The sequence below is a fragment of the Bos grunniens genome, chromosome 7 (genome assembly GCF_055505025.1).
Source record: "Bos grunniens cultivar Pamir isolate PY7600 chromosome 7, Bosgru_T2T1.0, whole genome shotgun sequence".
NCBI classification, from domain to species: domain Eukaryota; kingdom Metazoa; phylum Chordata; class Mammalia; order Artiodactyla; family Bovidae; genus Bos; species Bos grunniens.
The window spans coordinates 3040789-3057193 of NC_141171.1; the positions used below are offsets into that span (position 1 = coordinate 3040789).

Genomic DNA, 16405 nt, shown 5'->3' on the forward strand with positions numbered 1-16405 from the left:
AGCTGTCCACGGGGCCTGGAAAGGAGCTCCTTCCAGTTCTCAGCCTTGACCCCCTCTGTGCATTGGGATCCTGGGCTGGATGATGGTTAAGGCAAGGCACAAGGACCCTTCCAAGGGTGCTGAGACCCACACACCCCTGACCCCAGCAAAGGGCTGACCCTGTGCCAGCTGGTCTCAGCACCAAAGGCTGAGAAAGAGGACACACGCAATGTTCCCCTACACGCTGTGCTTCTAGAACCACCTGCACTGTTTAAGTTGGTTCACAGGTCGGGGGGGCCACTAGGACTCCCACTTTGCGGACGCCTAGTGTGACCATCGTGGAGGAGGGGGTCAGACAAATCACGCCCCCCACAGAACCAGATCTACAACCTAGGCAGTCTACAACGCACAGTGCTCCCCACAGCAGGCGAAAAGTCAGAGCAGGGCCCAACACATGGTGGGCAGGGACGGGGCCCCCCTCTCCATCCAACAGGGGCTCTCACAGCCCTTACCTGACACGCAAAACTGGGTAGACGTCCGGCAGTCCCCAGCCACAAAGGCCACCTCACCCACATCCTCCAGGCTGCACTGGGAGATGGTCAGCGTGTGGCACGTGCCCTCAGCAGTGATGGCCACCCGGCCCCCAGCCACCACCGCCTTCTGGTTCCACAGCCACTGAACAGGGCCCTCGGGCTTGGCCAGCTCCACACAGAACATGGCGGTGTCTCCCACTCGTACAGCTGTCTTCCTTGGGAGCTTCCGAAGGAGGTTGCCTGGGGTGGGCAGAGGAGCAGTGAGTGAGGGGGAAGAGGGTAGAGCTGGTCAGAGCGACCCCCATAGGGCTGCCCCACCCACACCTCCTTCCTGCCCCTGCACCCAGAGCTCCCACTCCACCCCTCCCTGACCCACCCCTTGTCCTGGCATCCAGCCTGCCCCGCCGCCCAGGACCTCAGTCACTTGCCCAGTTCCTGGGAGACCCATACCCTGCCCAGTCTCTTGGCCCGCTGCCCACTCACCTCGCACTGCCAGCTCAGCCACCGTGCGACTGCCCTCTGCCGTCTCACAGATGTACACGGCGTCGTCGTCGGAGGAGACGTTCAGCACGGTCAGCCGACGCTCGGCACCCGCCTCCTCGATGAGGTACTTGGTGCTGGCCCACAGCCGCGTTTCCTCCTTATACCAGGCAGACTCCATGGCTGGCACCGGTACTTCACACTGGAACGTGGCTGATGCCTTCTCCGGCACCTCCAGGTCCTGCAGGCGCTTTCTGAAGGGCACTGTGGGCTCTGCGGAAGAAGGGCTCAGATGAGCGGGACCGGGAGAGGGAAGAGGGGCAGGTTGGAGGGGTGCCAGAGGCTGGGGGAAGAGAGGGCAGTGCAGAGGGGCAGGGAGGCGAGTGAAAGAAAGGAAGGAGACAGGGAAAGGTAGGTATAAGGCTGGGGTGGGGGCAGGGAGCCAGGGTAGGGGTTGGAGGGTGGGTAAGGAGCTTCAGGGAGTGGGGACAGAGGGAGGTAGAGGGAAAGGAGAGGAAGGAGAACAGTGGAGAGGGACTTAAAGGAAAGAGTCCCTTCCCCCAAGAATCAGGGAGAAGTCTGGACCGAAAAAGGAGAAATGCCGCAGGTGAAGTCCTAGCAAGCAGCATGGCTGGGCAGCCCCCTAAGCTGGTGGTCCCGGACAGCCAAGAGAGGCTGGATTACACAGCAGAGAGGCCACTGGACAAGTACTGGCCTGAAAAACTGCTCAACCCCAGCGCACTTCCCTGCAAAAAAAAAAAAAAAACAGGAAGCAGACACACGCACACAAAGGTTGAAGCGCCCTGCTGGAGATCCCACAGCTGGCAAAAAGTGGAGACGGGACTCCGACCACATCGAGGCTGGTCTTAGGAAACAAGAAGGAACAAGTTCTGACGGTGTTGTCCACAGCTGCCCCGTGCGCTGGGGACAGAACCTGCAAACTGACCCAGAATCAGGTTCAGGCTGCGCCCTGGGGCAGTCCCAGCCTGAGGCCTCTGACAGCACGAGGTCTGTCCTTGATCCTGCCTCCCTCCGGCTCAGCTGGGGAGACCCCCCACCTAGCATCCTGTAGGAGAGGGGGAGAGCCTGGGTCACCCTCAGCCTGGACAGGGCAGGCTCCGCCACTGGGCAACCACCTCCCGAGGGAGGGGGTGTTAGTGACAAGCACTTGGTTGTACACGCGTGTTACTTTCACAAAGACAATGAAACACCACAGCAAGAGCCGCCAAGACCTCCAGCCACGGATTTCTCTACACGATAGGGAAATGGCGGCAGCAGCAGCCGCTAGAAGGAAGGGATGGGCGGCCTGGGGAAGAACCTCCGCCTGTGTTCACTGCGCACAGCGACTTCGTGCCAGCCACCAGGAGCTCACCTCTCACAACGACCAGCACCGAGCTGTAGGTCTGGCCCACAAGGTTGGACGCCGTGCAGGTGTAGAGGCCACAGTCTGACTGCTTGCAGAAGAGGATCTTCAGCACGAAGTTCTCCTGCTCGTCCTCATACACCACGTGCCGCCGGCCCTCCACCACCAGCTGTCCATCCTTCTTCCACACGATCTCAGGCTTGGGCTCGCCCGTCACGAAGCAGCTGAGGCGCGCGTGTTTGCCCTCTGTCACCGTGCAGGTGCGCGTGCCGGAGCTCGGCGGCGAGGCCGGGGCGCCCCCGGCGCGCATGGCCTCGCGCCGCCGCTGCAGGTGCGCCAGGAGCATGGCGGTGGAGGCCCCCGGCGGGTTGGCTGCCTCTGCCTCCGCGTCCACCGTAAGCCCGGCGGCGGCGCTGGCGGCGCCCAGCGGGTTCTCCGCGTGCACCGTATAGGTGCCGCTGTCTCTCGGCTGTGCAGCCCGGATGCGCAGAGCGCTCGCCTCGCCGCTCTCCTCCACTCGCACTCGGGGGGCGTCCAGCACACCCAGGCGCCGCCCGTCCTTGGCCCAGCTCACCGACATGGGCGGCAAACCGCGCACGCGGCAGCGGAAGGTGGCCTCGGCGCCCTCGCGCACGCGGATGGAGGTGGGCCGCAGCAGGAAGTGAGGCGCCTGCTCGGCGCACGCGGCGTCGGCGTCCACCTGCAGGCCGACCGCCGCGAAGGCCTCGCCGATGGCGTTGCGCGCACGGCACACATATTGCCCACTATCACCCAGCGCCAGGTCCAGGATGGTCAGGCGGTACAGGTCGCCGTCCTGGGCCAGGCGGAAGCGACCACCCGCCTCCACCAGCTGCCGGTCTTTCTCCCAGCTCACTTGCGGCGTGGGGTTGCCCACGATCTGGCAGCTCAGCGTGGCATCTTTGCCCACCGATACCACGAAGGCCTTGGGCCGGGTTAGGAAGCGGGGTGCACCGCTGAAGGAGGAGTGATCCATGGTGGGTGGGAGAGGCGGGAGAACCTGTGAGTGGAGTAGGGGAGGGAATGGTGGGGATGAGTCCCTGGTGTGCTCAGAACCCCACTTGGCTACTTTGCCTGTGTCCCTCTTGGCTACTTCACCGGCCCAGTGCCGCCTGGAAAATACAGCTTAATACAGGGTGAACGTCTCCCCATTCTGCTCCCATCTCCTCCCACATACCCCGTCCCTGCAGGTGGCATCACCAGCTGGTATGGTGGTCCAGAAGTGCCAGTTTGCCTCTTTCTGGGCCTTGGAGTTTGGCCCCAACTCCACCCCCAAAATGGGCTCTTTTTAATTGGCTGGAGCATCTCCTCCCTCTTGTCCTAGCTCCAGGCCTGCTGCCCCAACTCAAGATCCAGCTGAGCACCTATCCCCAGACACTGCACCAGCAGCAAGCTTGCCCTCCTCCCTGTGCAGCCTCTGCCATGCTGTATGTCACCACCAGGACCTTCCCCGTCCCTCCTGGCCACTCCAGGTTCCATCGGGTGTCCTGTCTCCCCACACACTGGTGCTTCCTGGGGCCTGAAACTCCAATCTACCTAGTGTCTCCCAGTCACAGAGAGGCAACTCGCTGCACCCTGACAGGCCCTGGCCGTGGAGGCTCATGAGGTGCCCACTGCTGGCCTGTCCTCTCTAAGGCACACCAGAGGTGTTCTCTACTCCAGCAGACTCTCCTCTGAGCCCCCTGCTTGGCCTTCCCCCTTTGCTCCCCATTCTCTCCACTGGCTTTCCCCACTCAAGCACTGGGCTGCCCTGCAGGCTGTCCAGCCGTCCTAACTGGACACTGCCCAACAGAGAGTGCAGTACACAGGGCCTGTCCCTCCTGCCACTGTCCTGGGTCACATCTCACCCCTCCTGGGGTCCCGCCACACATCCCCTCGACCCCTGAAGGGGGGTGCTCATCAATGAGGAAAGAATGGAAATTCTACAGCTGGAGGGCTGGGCACCCCTCCAGCACATAGGGCTACCCACGAGCTCTTGCTATGAGTGCCTGCCTCCTTTCATCAGAAGTTGAAATGGGGAAGGTCACTGGTGTGTCTGTGGAGGACAATGGAGAATGCTGCAAGAGTCCAGTAAGGCTGAGAATGGGTGGGCCAGCTAGCCAGGTCCACCCAGGGGGCTGTGGGGGGACTGTAGCCCAGCCACTTCAGGTCTTGGCTGAGGCTCCATTGGCTGTGGCTCTGCCAACTGGACACCTTGCAGGGGTGGGTTTGGCACCAGCAATGCCAAACGCCTCTGACTGACGCTGGCGTCTGCCAACTCCAGGCTGGATCCCGCTGGCCCCCAGCACCAGTGGGTGAGGTGAAACTGGGCCTTGCCTACACAGGGGCTTCTGTAAGAGAGCCAGCACAGATGGGCCCATGGGCCCTGGGCTGTCCCCAAGTGGGTTAACTCTTTTCACCCCGGGGGCTGGGCCTTCAGCATGGGGCTGCCCACCATAGGACAAACAGGGCAAGGTTCCCAGGCCCTCCAGCTCCCCAGCCTGTGATTCGGGACCTAATCCGCTTAATCCCCCTCAAGGAGATGAGCTGGGACCAGCCTGCTGACTCACTGTGCAGTCAGCACCTCTGCCCTGCCCACTTCCCCCCCTTCATTTGCTCCCCCATGGCCTGGCTGGGCTCTTGGCCTGAGAAGGACCTGGGCGGGTGGCCACCCACCTCCATGAACAACCTCCTGGGCCTCAGCGTCCCTCTGTGGAAGAATTACTTTGACACCAGTTCCCCAGGGGCCTGAGTTCCAATCTGTTCCCAACACACCACTGCCTCCTGAATTATACAGTCAATCTGTGGGTTCCCCAAGGCAGGACATGGCACCCTGCCCCTACTACACCCAGAGCAGGTGTGGGACGGAAGACACCTGCTCTGAGCTCATGAGCAAGTCTATGCAGGGTCAGGGGGCCACTTCCACAGCTGGCAGCCCCTTGGACCCTAGAAAAGAAGGATGAGGAAATCTCATCTCTGCACATACTTAGGGGGAGCCAGCTCTCAGCAGGTGCTCAAGAGTGGGCAGAGACTCCAAGATCCTCTAAAGCCATGGAGATGAATCCTCTGTCCAGGGCCTGCATGCCCCACTCCCAATGCAGCAGAAACACTGAAGTCTAAAACAAGACCCCCCCTTGACACCCCCACACCAGGCAGGCACCCTCACTGGGCAGCAGGGCCAAGGTAGCCCGAGGTATGCCAGAGGACTCTGGAGCCATGCTGCTTCAAGCTGCGTGTGGGGTGGGGACCACCCAAGGCCCCTCTGGGCCCAGATTCATCCACAGTCTCCTCCTCCTCCCCCTGCCACGTTGGGAGCTGGGGCCATGGGAGCTTCAGCCACAAGGGCAGAATCGGGAGTTTCAGGAGGAGAGACCAAGCCAGGACCTGAACCCCAGCGTCTTAGGGAAGCCCCTTCCTCCCTCTGATGCCCACCTGTGGACCCTGCTTGGGCTCCTCAGTCCCTTGGGGCCCCCATCTTGGCACTGCCAGGCTCCTCCCCCTGAGGCCAAGACCCTCCCCTCTTGCAAGCCTACAGGGAGCCTGCGGCTGACCCATGTCACCCCTACAGCCCCTCGCTTTTCCAGAACTTGGCCACTCTTGGGTCCTGGTGGGACTTGGGCCATTTTCCAGATGAGACCAGGGTGAGAAGTGGTTCGCAGCCACACAGAAGAACCTTGGCCGGCCCCCTCCCAGAGGCCGTCTCCCCCGCTTTCCTCTCCCCGCTGTGTTGCCCCCACACCCTTCCAGAAAAGACTTCAAAGGGCAGCTCCTGCAGTCTGTGCTTTCTCCCTAGACCTCTGGGCCTTCCAGCTTCCCAAACTCCAGGGGAAATTCTTTCCTGGAGTCAGGTGTCACTGCCCCTCTGGCTGTCCCCTCCGCTGAGCCAACAGGCCCAAAATAGCCCCAGCTGTCAGCGGGCATCCATCTCAACAGAGCTGGGGGCAGGGCCAGCCGGACCCTCAGGGCACTAGGCAGAGGGGAGGTGGGTGCTTCGGACGCCCCCCACCTGCCCCAGCTGCTGCCTCCCCGCATGTGGGTCTGGCTCCATTCTGCAAGGCACCAGGGGCTGCAATCCACAGCCCCAACCCCAGGAGCAGCACAGCCTGGCTGAAATTCTACCCCAGGTCCCTCCATCCCCCAGAGCCGTGACCTTCAGCTCCGCCGTCCTCAGGGGCCCTGGCTGGCCCCCCACCCCTCCTGCGCTCTGCCTCCTCACCTGTCTCTCCCGGGGGCACGAGGCAGCACCCAGGCGAGGTGCTCAGATGGTGCGGCAGGGGCTGCTGGGCCTCACCTCCCTCCGGGGGCCCAGGACCGACAAGTTTCCCACCCAGCAGCCCGCACGCCTGCCGGTCCTCAAACTGGACAGGGGCAAAAGGACAGGCAGATCCTATCCACTAAAGAGGACTGGGCCCGCCCCCACCCCGCCCCCAGCCCGCCCAGCCCAGCCCAGCTCCAAAATAGCCCGGGAGTCACTGCCCCAGATTGGGTCTCACCCCTGGCCCCAGGGAGGCAGCGGGCAGAGGCTCAGGGCTGCTGGGGGAGGGGGGCCTGTGTGTGCCCGTGATGTGTGCCCCCTGCTCGTGGGGACCCCTCAGACCAGCATCCGGGAGCGCAGGGAGGGACAGAAAAAGGGGGATCCAGGACCACTCATAGGAGCACCCAGGACCACCACCCAGAGGGGAGCAGAGCCACCCCAAGATGACCACTCACCAGAGAATGCTGCAACCTTTAGGTTGAGATGAGCAGCTGTGAGCCTAGCACAGGTGCCCAAGGTCAGCCCCCGCTCCACCCTAACCACACATGTGACTGGGGTGGGTTCATTAACCCTGGTCCCTGCCGGCCACGCCTGGCCTGGCTGGGTGTCCGTGGCATCTTTACATGGGAGTGAGGGTCCCTAACATCCCATCCCGTGACCTTCACTTCCCAGGGACCAGGGACCCAGCCCCGGGAGGTGGGCAGACAGGACAGCGGCAGGGGGTGTGGATGACAAAAGCCACTTCACACCCCAGGATGGCTGCCCCCCATCCCCATGACCCCGGCACTGGGTCAAGGGTGAACAGGATGCTGGGCCCACCCAGGTGAGAAGGTGGGCTTCACTTAGCAGGGGTCTACTGGAGAGCCAGAGAAAGCAGTTTTGCTACCTTTAGGAGAATGAGAGGTTGGGAATCAGGGATCTAGTAAAAGTCCAGGGGCCTCTCCTGGGAAGAGGCTGACCCACCAGGGGAGGGCTGGGGTGCTGCTCTCTGCCCATCATCACAGACTAGGGGACTTAACATTTATTTTACCGTTCTAGATGCTACAAGTTCAACATGAAGGTATTGGCAGATTCCATGTTCACTAACAGCCTTTCTTTCTGGTAAACAGATGGCACATTCTCTCTGTCTCCCAACTTGGCAGAGAGAGTTCTGATATCTCTGCTTCTCATATGGGCAATAATCCCATTGTGGGGACACACCACTAACTTCATCTAACCCCAGTCGTCACACCCTCTGTCTTCCCAACTCTCATACTCTCCTGCCTGTGGTCCTCCACAGCTCACCCTCCTCCAGGCATTATGCTCTTGCCCAGCACCTGCAGCCTGGGGTCAGATCCATGCCCTTGCCCCATCTACGCCCTCTGTACCCAGACCTGTGCCCCTCCCTACCTGTGGCCCTCCAAAGCTCCCCCTCCTCCCCCTCTCCTCCTCCCTGTCCTGTGACCCACCTCCATGCCTCAGCTGCTCTGAGGACCAGCCTGACTCCACACTGCTTGCAGACAAGTCCCTGGTTACCAGCTACAATCAACGGATCCATACACCGCTGTGCACTCGAAAGATGCCTTCTCTCCTGGGTATTCTCCATCTCTGCAGGGAAGATGCCTAGCACCCAAGCAATGTATTTTTCAACAATCCACATACTTGTTGCACCCCGTGAAACCCCCGTCGGTCACCCTCATCATCTTTGGCAGAGAGAATGGATAACTGTCACCCACCAGGACCTCTTTGACTAAATCATCTACCTATCGATCTGGAGGGACCGTATGCCTCAAGGATCCTGGACCCTGTCTTCTTCAGCTAGCCTGAGACTCTTGTACCAACGTTCCCATGAGCAGAGGAATAAATGCGAAACCAAGTGGGCCCCCCGGGTGTCTCCAATGTTACCACGTACAAGTCTTATGTGATCATGTCAAAAGTCTGTGCTTTCAGTGCAGTTGTGAAGATGGAAGTCGTATATTCTGGGGAGAAAGAGGGTTTTATTTCCCTTCTGAACATTTTAAAGGGAAAACATTTATGATGTTTGATCAGCTTATGAATAACACAGATGAAGGAAATGCAAACTCTCATCATATGGAAAACAAACACACATAATAACACTTCTTAGTGTTTCGTATCAAGAGTTTATTGGATCTCCCCCCCCAAAAAAGTTTTTTTTTAATTTTACAGCAGAAACCTGAGGCTCAGAGAAGCTAGAATACTTTGTTTAGGTTTATACAACTGACCGTGCTTAACCAAGTTTCTCCTGAGAATAAACGACAAAGTCTGTAAAACCAGGGAGATGTAACAGCTCGATGCATCACCACAGCCTGCATAACATCCTGGAACAAAAAGGGGACATTAATGGGAAAGCTGGTGAAATCCAAATAAAGTCTGAAGTTTGGCTTTGAAAACATATGTAAATGGTTAAAAATTCCTTGGTGGAGAGGTGGGTGGGGGGTGGGACGGGGTAGGGGATTGGGGGTGGGGAGGATGCAAAGGCAGAAGGTTTGAGGACAGATGACCAAAGTTCTGCGTGTATTTAGGTAGATAAAGATAAGATAAAGTGAAGTCGCTCAGTCGTGTTCGACTCTTTGCAACCCCATGGGCAGTAGCCTGCACCAGGCTCCTCCGTCCATGGGATTTTCTAGGCAAGAGTACTGGAGTGGGGTGCCATTTCCTTCTCCAGGGAATCTTCCTGACCCAGGGATCGAACCCAGGTCTTCCAGATTGTAGACAGACGCTTTACCATCTGAGCCACCAGGGAAGATAAAGGTTTTCAAATCATACTATTGCTTTTAACATGGACGTCTTTGGTGGCTCAGTGGTAAAGAACCCACCTGCCAATGCAGGAGATGCAGGTTTGATTCCTGAGTCAGGAAGATCCCCTGGAGAAGGAAATGGCAAGCTACTCCAGTATTCTTGCCTGGAAAACTCCATGGACAGAGGAGCCTAGCAGACGAGTCTATGGGGCTGCAAAAGAGTCAGACACAACTGAGTGGCTGTAAACAACAACAATTGCTTTTAATGGAGAAACTTTGGAAGAACCTCAATGCCCACCTATATTAAAATAAAGAAATGACTGTGCCGTTGGGCAGTGAGGGCTACGCATCAGTTTAAAAAGTGAACTGCAACTGTATCCACAATGTCAGTAAATAAAGTAGGTACTCAAACGGAAAAAATCAATCGAAAGGTGGGGGCTCCCACTTCCTTGAGTCTCTGCTGGTTCCTGGTGTGCCCACCACCTCCCTTTGGCCACAAGAGGCTAAACCTACAGCTGGAAGCTAAGGGAAGGGAAGGAGGGGCAGGAGGTGAGTCAGGAAGGAACTGAGGCCAGAGCTAAGCAGGGAAGAAGAATGTGCTAGAATGACAAGGGAAGGAGACTCTGCCAGGTAGGACAGCCTAGGTGAGGACCGCAGGACCTGCAGAGACCTCCTGGGGCCTTCATCTGCCCACAGGGCCTTTGTGACTCCAAGCTCAGAAATGCAGACCCTGGAAACAGCTCCAGGGTGTCCTCCACATGGCAGGGCCAGAAGGGGGCCCAGGATGAGGGGCCAGGAGGAAGAAAGGGCCCCAGGGGAGACCCTGGGCTGACGGCTGACCACCAGCTGCGCAGGAGCAGGAGAGGCGAGTGGCCTGGCCTGGCTCCGCACAGGGGATGGCTTTGCTCCTCAGTGGAAGCAGGGGCCACCGAGAAGAGTGAGCGGGCTCTGGGCATTCTGGGCTGGACAGGCCTCTGGGAGAAGGCATCCATGGGCCCCTGGGTCCAAGGAGAGCTGAGAGGCCAAGCCAGAGCCTCAGGGGCACTCACAACCAAAGGAGGGAGACCACAGGGCTAAGGGGCCTATCAGCACCCTGCTTGTCTTCCCACCCCTGTGGTGAGTGAACTCTTTGTAGATCTGAGTGTACTCGCCATGCCAAAGCTGGAACAGTCCTGGCCCCTATCTGGGCACCTTGCCCCAGGATACATGCCAGTCACCCCCAGGCCTGAGCTCAGCATCCCTCCCGGAACACAGTGAGTCCCAAGACGGGGGACTGCTTTCCCCAGTCCGAGGACCTGAGCTCCCCAGGAGCCGGCCCACCGCAAGGCAGTTGCAAAACTCAAGAGACAAGTGCTTCTGAAAGAAGGTTATTATAAAATCACACCATGTCCAGTATAAGAAAGCGGGAGCCCATACTTGCTTTCGAGAAAACACACAAGAAACCACAGTTACTTGGAAAATGAAGCACCTGATGACCTCAGCAACAGCCCAAAAGGGCTGTCTCAGTGATTGATACCCTCCAAAGATGTTACGAGAATTGACAGCAGAGAAAAAAAAATAAAGTGGTTCATAACATCATTCACGGTCAGTGTAGGTAAGACTGCTTTTAAGAGAAGCCTTGAAAATCACCAGGGAATAAATACCTGCCCATGGCAGGAATGGAGCTCACCACCACCCAAGTTCTAAGGTCGGAAACCACCAAAGGACTGAAGAAAACTCTCGGTAAACTGATAACTGTGGTTATCATTAGAAGTGGGGGTGTTTTAACTGGATGTACTTGTATAAGATTTAAAATCTGAACACTAAGCATGTTTTCCTTTGCAAGGGAAAGAAGTGAAAGACAGGACTCCCCTGGAAGTACTGATTAGGACTCCACACCTCCACTGCAGGAAGCACGGGTTCAATCCTTGGTCAGGGAACTAGGATCCTCCACGCTGCATGGCATGGCCAAAAAAAAAGAAGTGAAAGACAAACGTTAGTTCCAGGAAACTGAGTGGCCGTGAGAGTTTCCTGAGTCTCCTCACTCCTCATCATAAGTGTGCAGGAGAAGTGATGGCTTGAGTTTATTTTTTTAATTTTGAAGATGTTTATTTAATTGTGAATTTTTTAAATATTTATTTTTTGGAGGCTAATTACTTTACAATATTGTATTGGTTTTGCCATACATCAACATGAATCCGCCACGGGTGTACACGTGTTCCCCATCCTGAAGCCCCCTCTCACCTTCTTCCCCATCCCATCCCTCTGGGTCATCCCAGTGCACCAGCCCTGAGCACCCTGTCTCATGCATCAAACCTGGACTGGCGATCTGCTTCACATGTGATAATTTATATGTTTCAATGCCATTCTCCCAAATCATCCCACCCTCGCCCTCTCCCACAGAGTCCAAAAGATTGTTCTATAAAAATCTATATCTCTTTTGCTGCCTCACATATAGGGTTATCGGTACCATCTTTCTAAATTCCATATATATGTGTTAGTATACTGTATTGGTGTTTTTCTTTCTGGCTTACTTCACTCTGTATAATAGGCTCCAGTTTCATCCACCTCATTAGAACTGATTCAAATGAATTCTTTTTAATGGCTGAGTAATACTCCATTGTGTATATATGTACCACAGCTTTTTTATCCATTCATCTGCTGATGGACATCTAGGTTGCTTCCATGTCCTGGCTATTATAAACAGTGCTGCGATGAACATTGGGGTACACATGTGTCTTTCAATTCTGGTTTCCTCAGTGTGTATGCCCAGCAGTGGGATTGCTGGGTCATATGGCAGTTCTATTTCCAGTTTTTTAAGGAATCTCCACACTGTTCTCCATAGTGGCTGTACTAGTTTGCATTCCCACCAACAGTGTAAGAGGGTTCCCTTTTCTCCACACCCTCTCCAGCATTTATTGCTTGTAGACTTTTTGATAGCAGCCATTCTGACTGGCGTGAAATGGTACCTCATAGTGGTTTTGATTTGCATTTCTCTGATAATGAGTGATGTTGAGCATCTTTCCATGTGTTTGTTAGCCATCTGTATGTCTTCTTTGGAGAAATGTCTGTTTAGTTCTTTGGCCCATTTTTTGATTGGGTCGTTTATTTTTCTGGTATTGAGCTGCATGAGCTGCTTGTGTATTTTTGAGATTAATTCTTTGTCAGTTGCTTAATTTGCTATTATTATCTCCCATTCTGAAGGCTGTCTTTTCACCTTGCTTATAATTTCCTTTGTTGTGCAAAAGCTTTTAATTTTAATTAGGTCCCATTTGTTTATTTTTGCTTTTATTTCCAATATTATGGGAGGTGGGTCATAGAGGATCCTGCTGTGATTTATGTCAGAGAGTGTTTTGCCTAGGTCTTCCTCTAGGAGTTTTATAGTTTCTGGCCTTACGTTTAGATCTTTAATCCATTGTGAGTTTATTTTTGTGTATGGTGTTAGAAAGTGTTCTAGTTTCATTTTTTTACAAGTCGTTGACCAGTTTTCCCAGCACCACTTGTTAAAGAGATTGTCTTTTCTCCATTGTACATTCTTGCCTCCTTTGCCGAAGATAAGGTGACCATAGGTGCGTGGATTTATCTCTGGGCTATTTTGTTCCATTGATCTATATTTCTGTCTTTGTGGATGGCTTGATTTTAAAATCCTACCAGCCTCCTGCCTATAGTCTGGTGGCCTCATGAATTGACAAAGGGTGGCTCCTTCACCTGGAGGGGGAAGCTGACCTGTCCCTCCCATGGGAATCAGCTGTGCCCACTCCCATTCAAACAGGCGTGTGTTTGGGGCGAGCAATCTGGTGCCTTTCTTCATTGGCAGCCCAGGCAGGGAGACACTTAGAGATCCCTTTATTCCAGAAGGAATCTGAGAAAGCTCTGAGCTCACAGTGCAGACTTAATGGACTCACAAAGGGGGCTTGTTTCAGACCAAATGTTGATCCATTAACTAGGGGCAGCACCGCATGATACTGGGAGCTAAATCAGCTGCCATAGACTAACATTCATGTCCCCCAAAAATGCTGAAATCTAACCCCCAATGTGTTGGTATTAGGAGGTGAGGCTTTGGGGTGATTAGGTCATGCAGATGGAGCTCTCAGGAATGGGATTAGTGTCCTTATGAAAGAAACCCCAGAGAGTGCCCTGGCCCCTTCCACCACAGGACATAGTGAGAGGTTGAAAAATTAAGTGAAAGTGTTAGTCCATCAGTTGTGTCTGACTCCACGACCCCATGGACTGTAGTCTGCCAGGCTCCTCTGTCCATGGAATCCTCCATTGTATGACAGCATTTAATCAGGATGTTAACAGAATTAGAGCTTGAAATACTAAATTACTTGAATTTAGCTTGAACGTTTAAATGGATACAAAGGATGGCTATGGATGTGCAGGTAACATGATCAATAAGTGTAACTTCATGTTTTATTTTTTCACAGGTGTTAAATAAGTATATCCTCAGTAAAAAGATAAGTTAGCTGCTCAGTCATGTCCGACTCTTTGCGACCCCATGGACTGTAGCCCGCCAGGCTCCTCTGTCCATGGAATTTTCCAGGCAAGAATACCAGAGTGGGTTGCCATTTCCTTCTCCAGGGGATCTTCTTGACCCAGGGGTTGAACCCAGGCCTCCAGCATTGCAGGCAGCCTCTTTGCCATCTGAGCCCATATCCTCAGTAAAGTTTTCTGTTACTGTTACAATGGCCCTTCCGATTTAGAAATAGATAGACCCAGGGGGTGTTTTCCAACAACCACAACCAATTCTCCCATTCTTGGTTGATATAAGCTAGGTACCCCTACAGTTTGACAGTACCTGATTTTTAGAGTTAGCCATCTGGATGCAGTAACATCAGATCTCACAGGTTAAGGGCTCAGTCCCACAAAACCACCCCCATTTCAAATGCCAATTCCAAGTCCAGAGCTACCCAAACTTCTGACCTACTGGCTATAATTCAGGGTTTCCACGCCCCGCTTCTCAGTCATTTGCTAGAATGGGTCACAGAACTCTGGAAACAGTTATGTGTATTTACTGGTTTGTTATATAATAAAGGAGATCAAAGGAGGCATGATCAATTATTAAAGCCACTTCCAGCCTTTCATTCTTCTCTGGAGAATGGGGATGGGGTGGAGTTGAAATTTTCAAGTTTCTAATCATGGCTTTCTAATCATGGCTTGAAACTTGAAATTTTCAACTCCACCCCAACACCATTCTCCAGAGAAGAATGAAAGGCTGGAAGTGGACTTAATCATTGATCACAGCTCCTTTGATTTTTCTGATGACCAGCCTCCATCCCCAAACCATCCAAGAACCCACCCAGAGTCACCTCATCGAACAAAAGTGTTAGTCTGCCAGTCATGTCTGACTCTTTGTGACACCATGGACTGTTATCTGCCAGGCTCCTCCATCCATGGGACTCTCCAGGCAAGAATACTGGGGTGGGTAGCCATTTCATTCTCCAGGGGATCTTGCTGACACAGGGATCAAACCTGGGTCTCCCATGTTGCAGGCAGACTCTTTACATCAGAACAAAACACAACTTTAATGGATAAAAGTTGTTTAACCCATTAAAATCGTTTTATAAAATCATGAGGATATAAAAACTACAATTTTGACCATGCAGATATGGCCTTTCCAATACTACTACTGCTTCTGTAGTTGGTGCTTTAGTTTGGGTTGCTATAGCCAAATACCATAGATTGAGTGTCTTATAAACAACAGATATTTCTCAAAATTCTGAAGGCTGGAAGTCTGGGATCAAAGTGTTGGCATGGTGATGTCTGGTGAGAGCTTGCTTCCAGGTTTATAGGTTGCCAACCTCTCCCTTGTGGCTCAGACAGTAAAGAACCTGCCTGCAATGCAAGAGACCTGGGTTAGATCCCTGGGTCGGGAAGATACCCTGGAGAAGGGAATAGCTACCCACTCCATCCGGTATTCTTGCCTGGAGAATTATAAATATCGAACATTTAAATTAATTAGCTATTTTGCTTTGCAAAATACTAGTCACCTGCTGGGACTTCACTGGTCATTCATGGGTTAGGAATTCACCTTCTAATGCAGGAGACAGGGGTTTGATCCCTGGTCGGGCAACTAAGATGTCACATGCCTCAAGGCAACTAGCCCAAGCACCACAACCACAAAGCCCATGTGCTCTGGAGCCGGTGTACCAGAACTAGAGAGAGTCCCGCGTACCACGACTAGAGAGAAGCCCGCGGACCACGACTAGAGAGAAGCCCGCGGACCACGACTAGAGAGAAGCCCGCGGACCACGACTAGAGAGAAGCCCGCGTACCACGACTAGACAGAAGCCCGCGGACCACGACTAGAGAGAGCCCCGCGGACCACGACTAGAGAGAAGCCCGCGGACCACGACTAGAGAGAAGCCCGCGGACCACGACTAGAGAGAGCCCCGCGTACCACGACTAGAGAGAGCCCCGCGTACCACGACTAGAGAGAGCCCCGCGTACCACGACTAGAGAGAGCCCCGCGTACCATGACTAGAGAAGCCTGCATGCTGCAGTGAAGACCCTGCATGCCACAACTGAGACCCAACACAGCCCCGTATTTTAAAAATGCAAACATGGCTGCCATTCTCAAAACTTTTACTTTACACAATGAAATTATACAGATGACTCAAGTAATATATATATACTATTTATATATAATATCTTATAATTTAGTAATATATATATATTTCACCTGTAGAAATTACCTAGTGCAAAAAGGCTCTACACATCCCTGGGACCTCATGTCTCTGGAAGAATTCTTGTGCCCTTTAAAGATTTTGTAAACAAGACTAAAGAACCATCAGATATTTTTACAAATAATGCTGGAAGGTGCATTGGCATCCACAGCTATGTTAAATGTCCAACTGTTAGACTGAGGTTCGTAGTTCTCCAGAACAAGTCTACAAAGCCTTATGGGGCTTCACAGAGAGAAGGCTCTCTTGTCATCTCCCATTTCTTACCCCATTATTTTCACATCAATGTGAAATAGTCAGGCAGCAGGGATTTTAAACCTCTTCCCACACCTGCAGGCCTGGGAACCACAGGTTTCATCAGTCTCAGCTCAGAAACAAGGTTGAAAGGGTCCACTTCT

The 16405-nt window shown here is 53.9% G+C and overlaps 1 protein-coding gene and 1 long non-coding RNA gene across 43 annotated transcripts in view; one reads left to right on the forward strand and one right to left on the reverse strand.

Annotated features, from left to right (window-relative positions):
• OBSCN (obscurin, cytoskeletal calmodulin and titin-interacting RhoGEF) overlaps window positions 1-6741 on the reverse strand; it is a 239778-nt gene extending 233037 nt beyond the window's left edge. For 38 of the 41 annotated variants that reach the window (XM_086407940.1, XM_086407931.1, XM_086407941.1 and 35 more), the window contains exons 1-4: window positions 6569-6741; window positions 2365-3373; window positions 996-1265; window positions 492-752 (exon numbers count right to left, since the gene is read on the reverse strand). In XM_086407940.1, the coding sequence (XP_086264066.1) occupies window positions 492-752; window positions 996-1265; window positions 2365-3349 (1516 nt within the window). In that variant the 5' untranslated portion in view covers window positions 3350-3373; window positions 6569-6741. The remainder of the gene's footprint in view (window positions 1-491; window positions 753-995; window positions 1266-2364; window positions 3374-6568) is intronic. The other 3 variants (XM_086407939.1, XM_086407927.1, XM_086407932.1) reach the window with 1 other exon arrangement.
• Window positions 6742-6831: 90 nt separating this feature from the next.
• LOC147368013 (uncharacterized) lies at window positions 6832-8989 on the forward strand. Of its 2 annotated transcripts, none has more exons than XR_015166403.1 (3): window positions 6832-7124; window positions 7646-7667; window positions 8107-8989. It is a non-coding gene; the product is annotated as an uncharacterized LOC147368013 (long non-coding RNA). The 2 variants fall into 2 exon arrangements; XR_015166402.1 differs by lacking the exon at window positions 6832-7124 and adding an exon at window positions 7294-7430 and having other exon boundaries at window positions 8107-8241.
• The last annotated feature ends 7416 nt before the right edge of the window (window positions 8990-16405 follow it).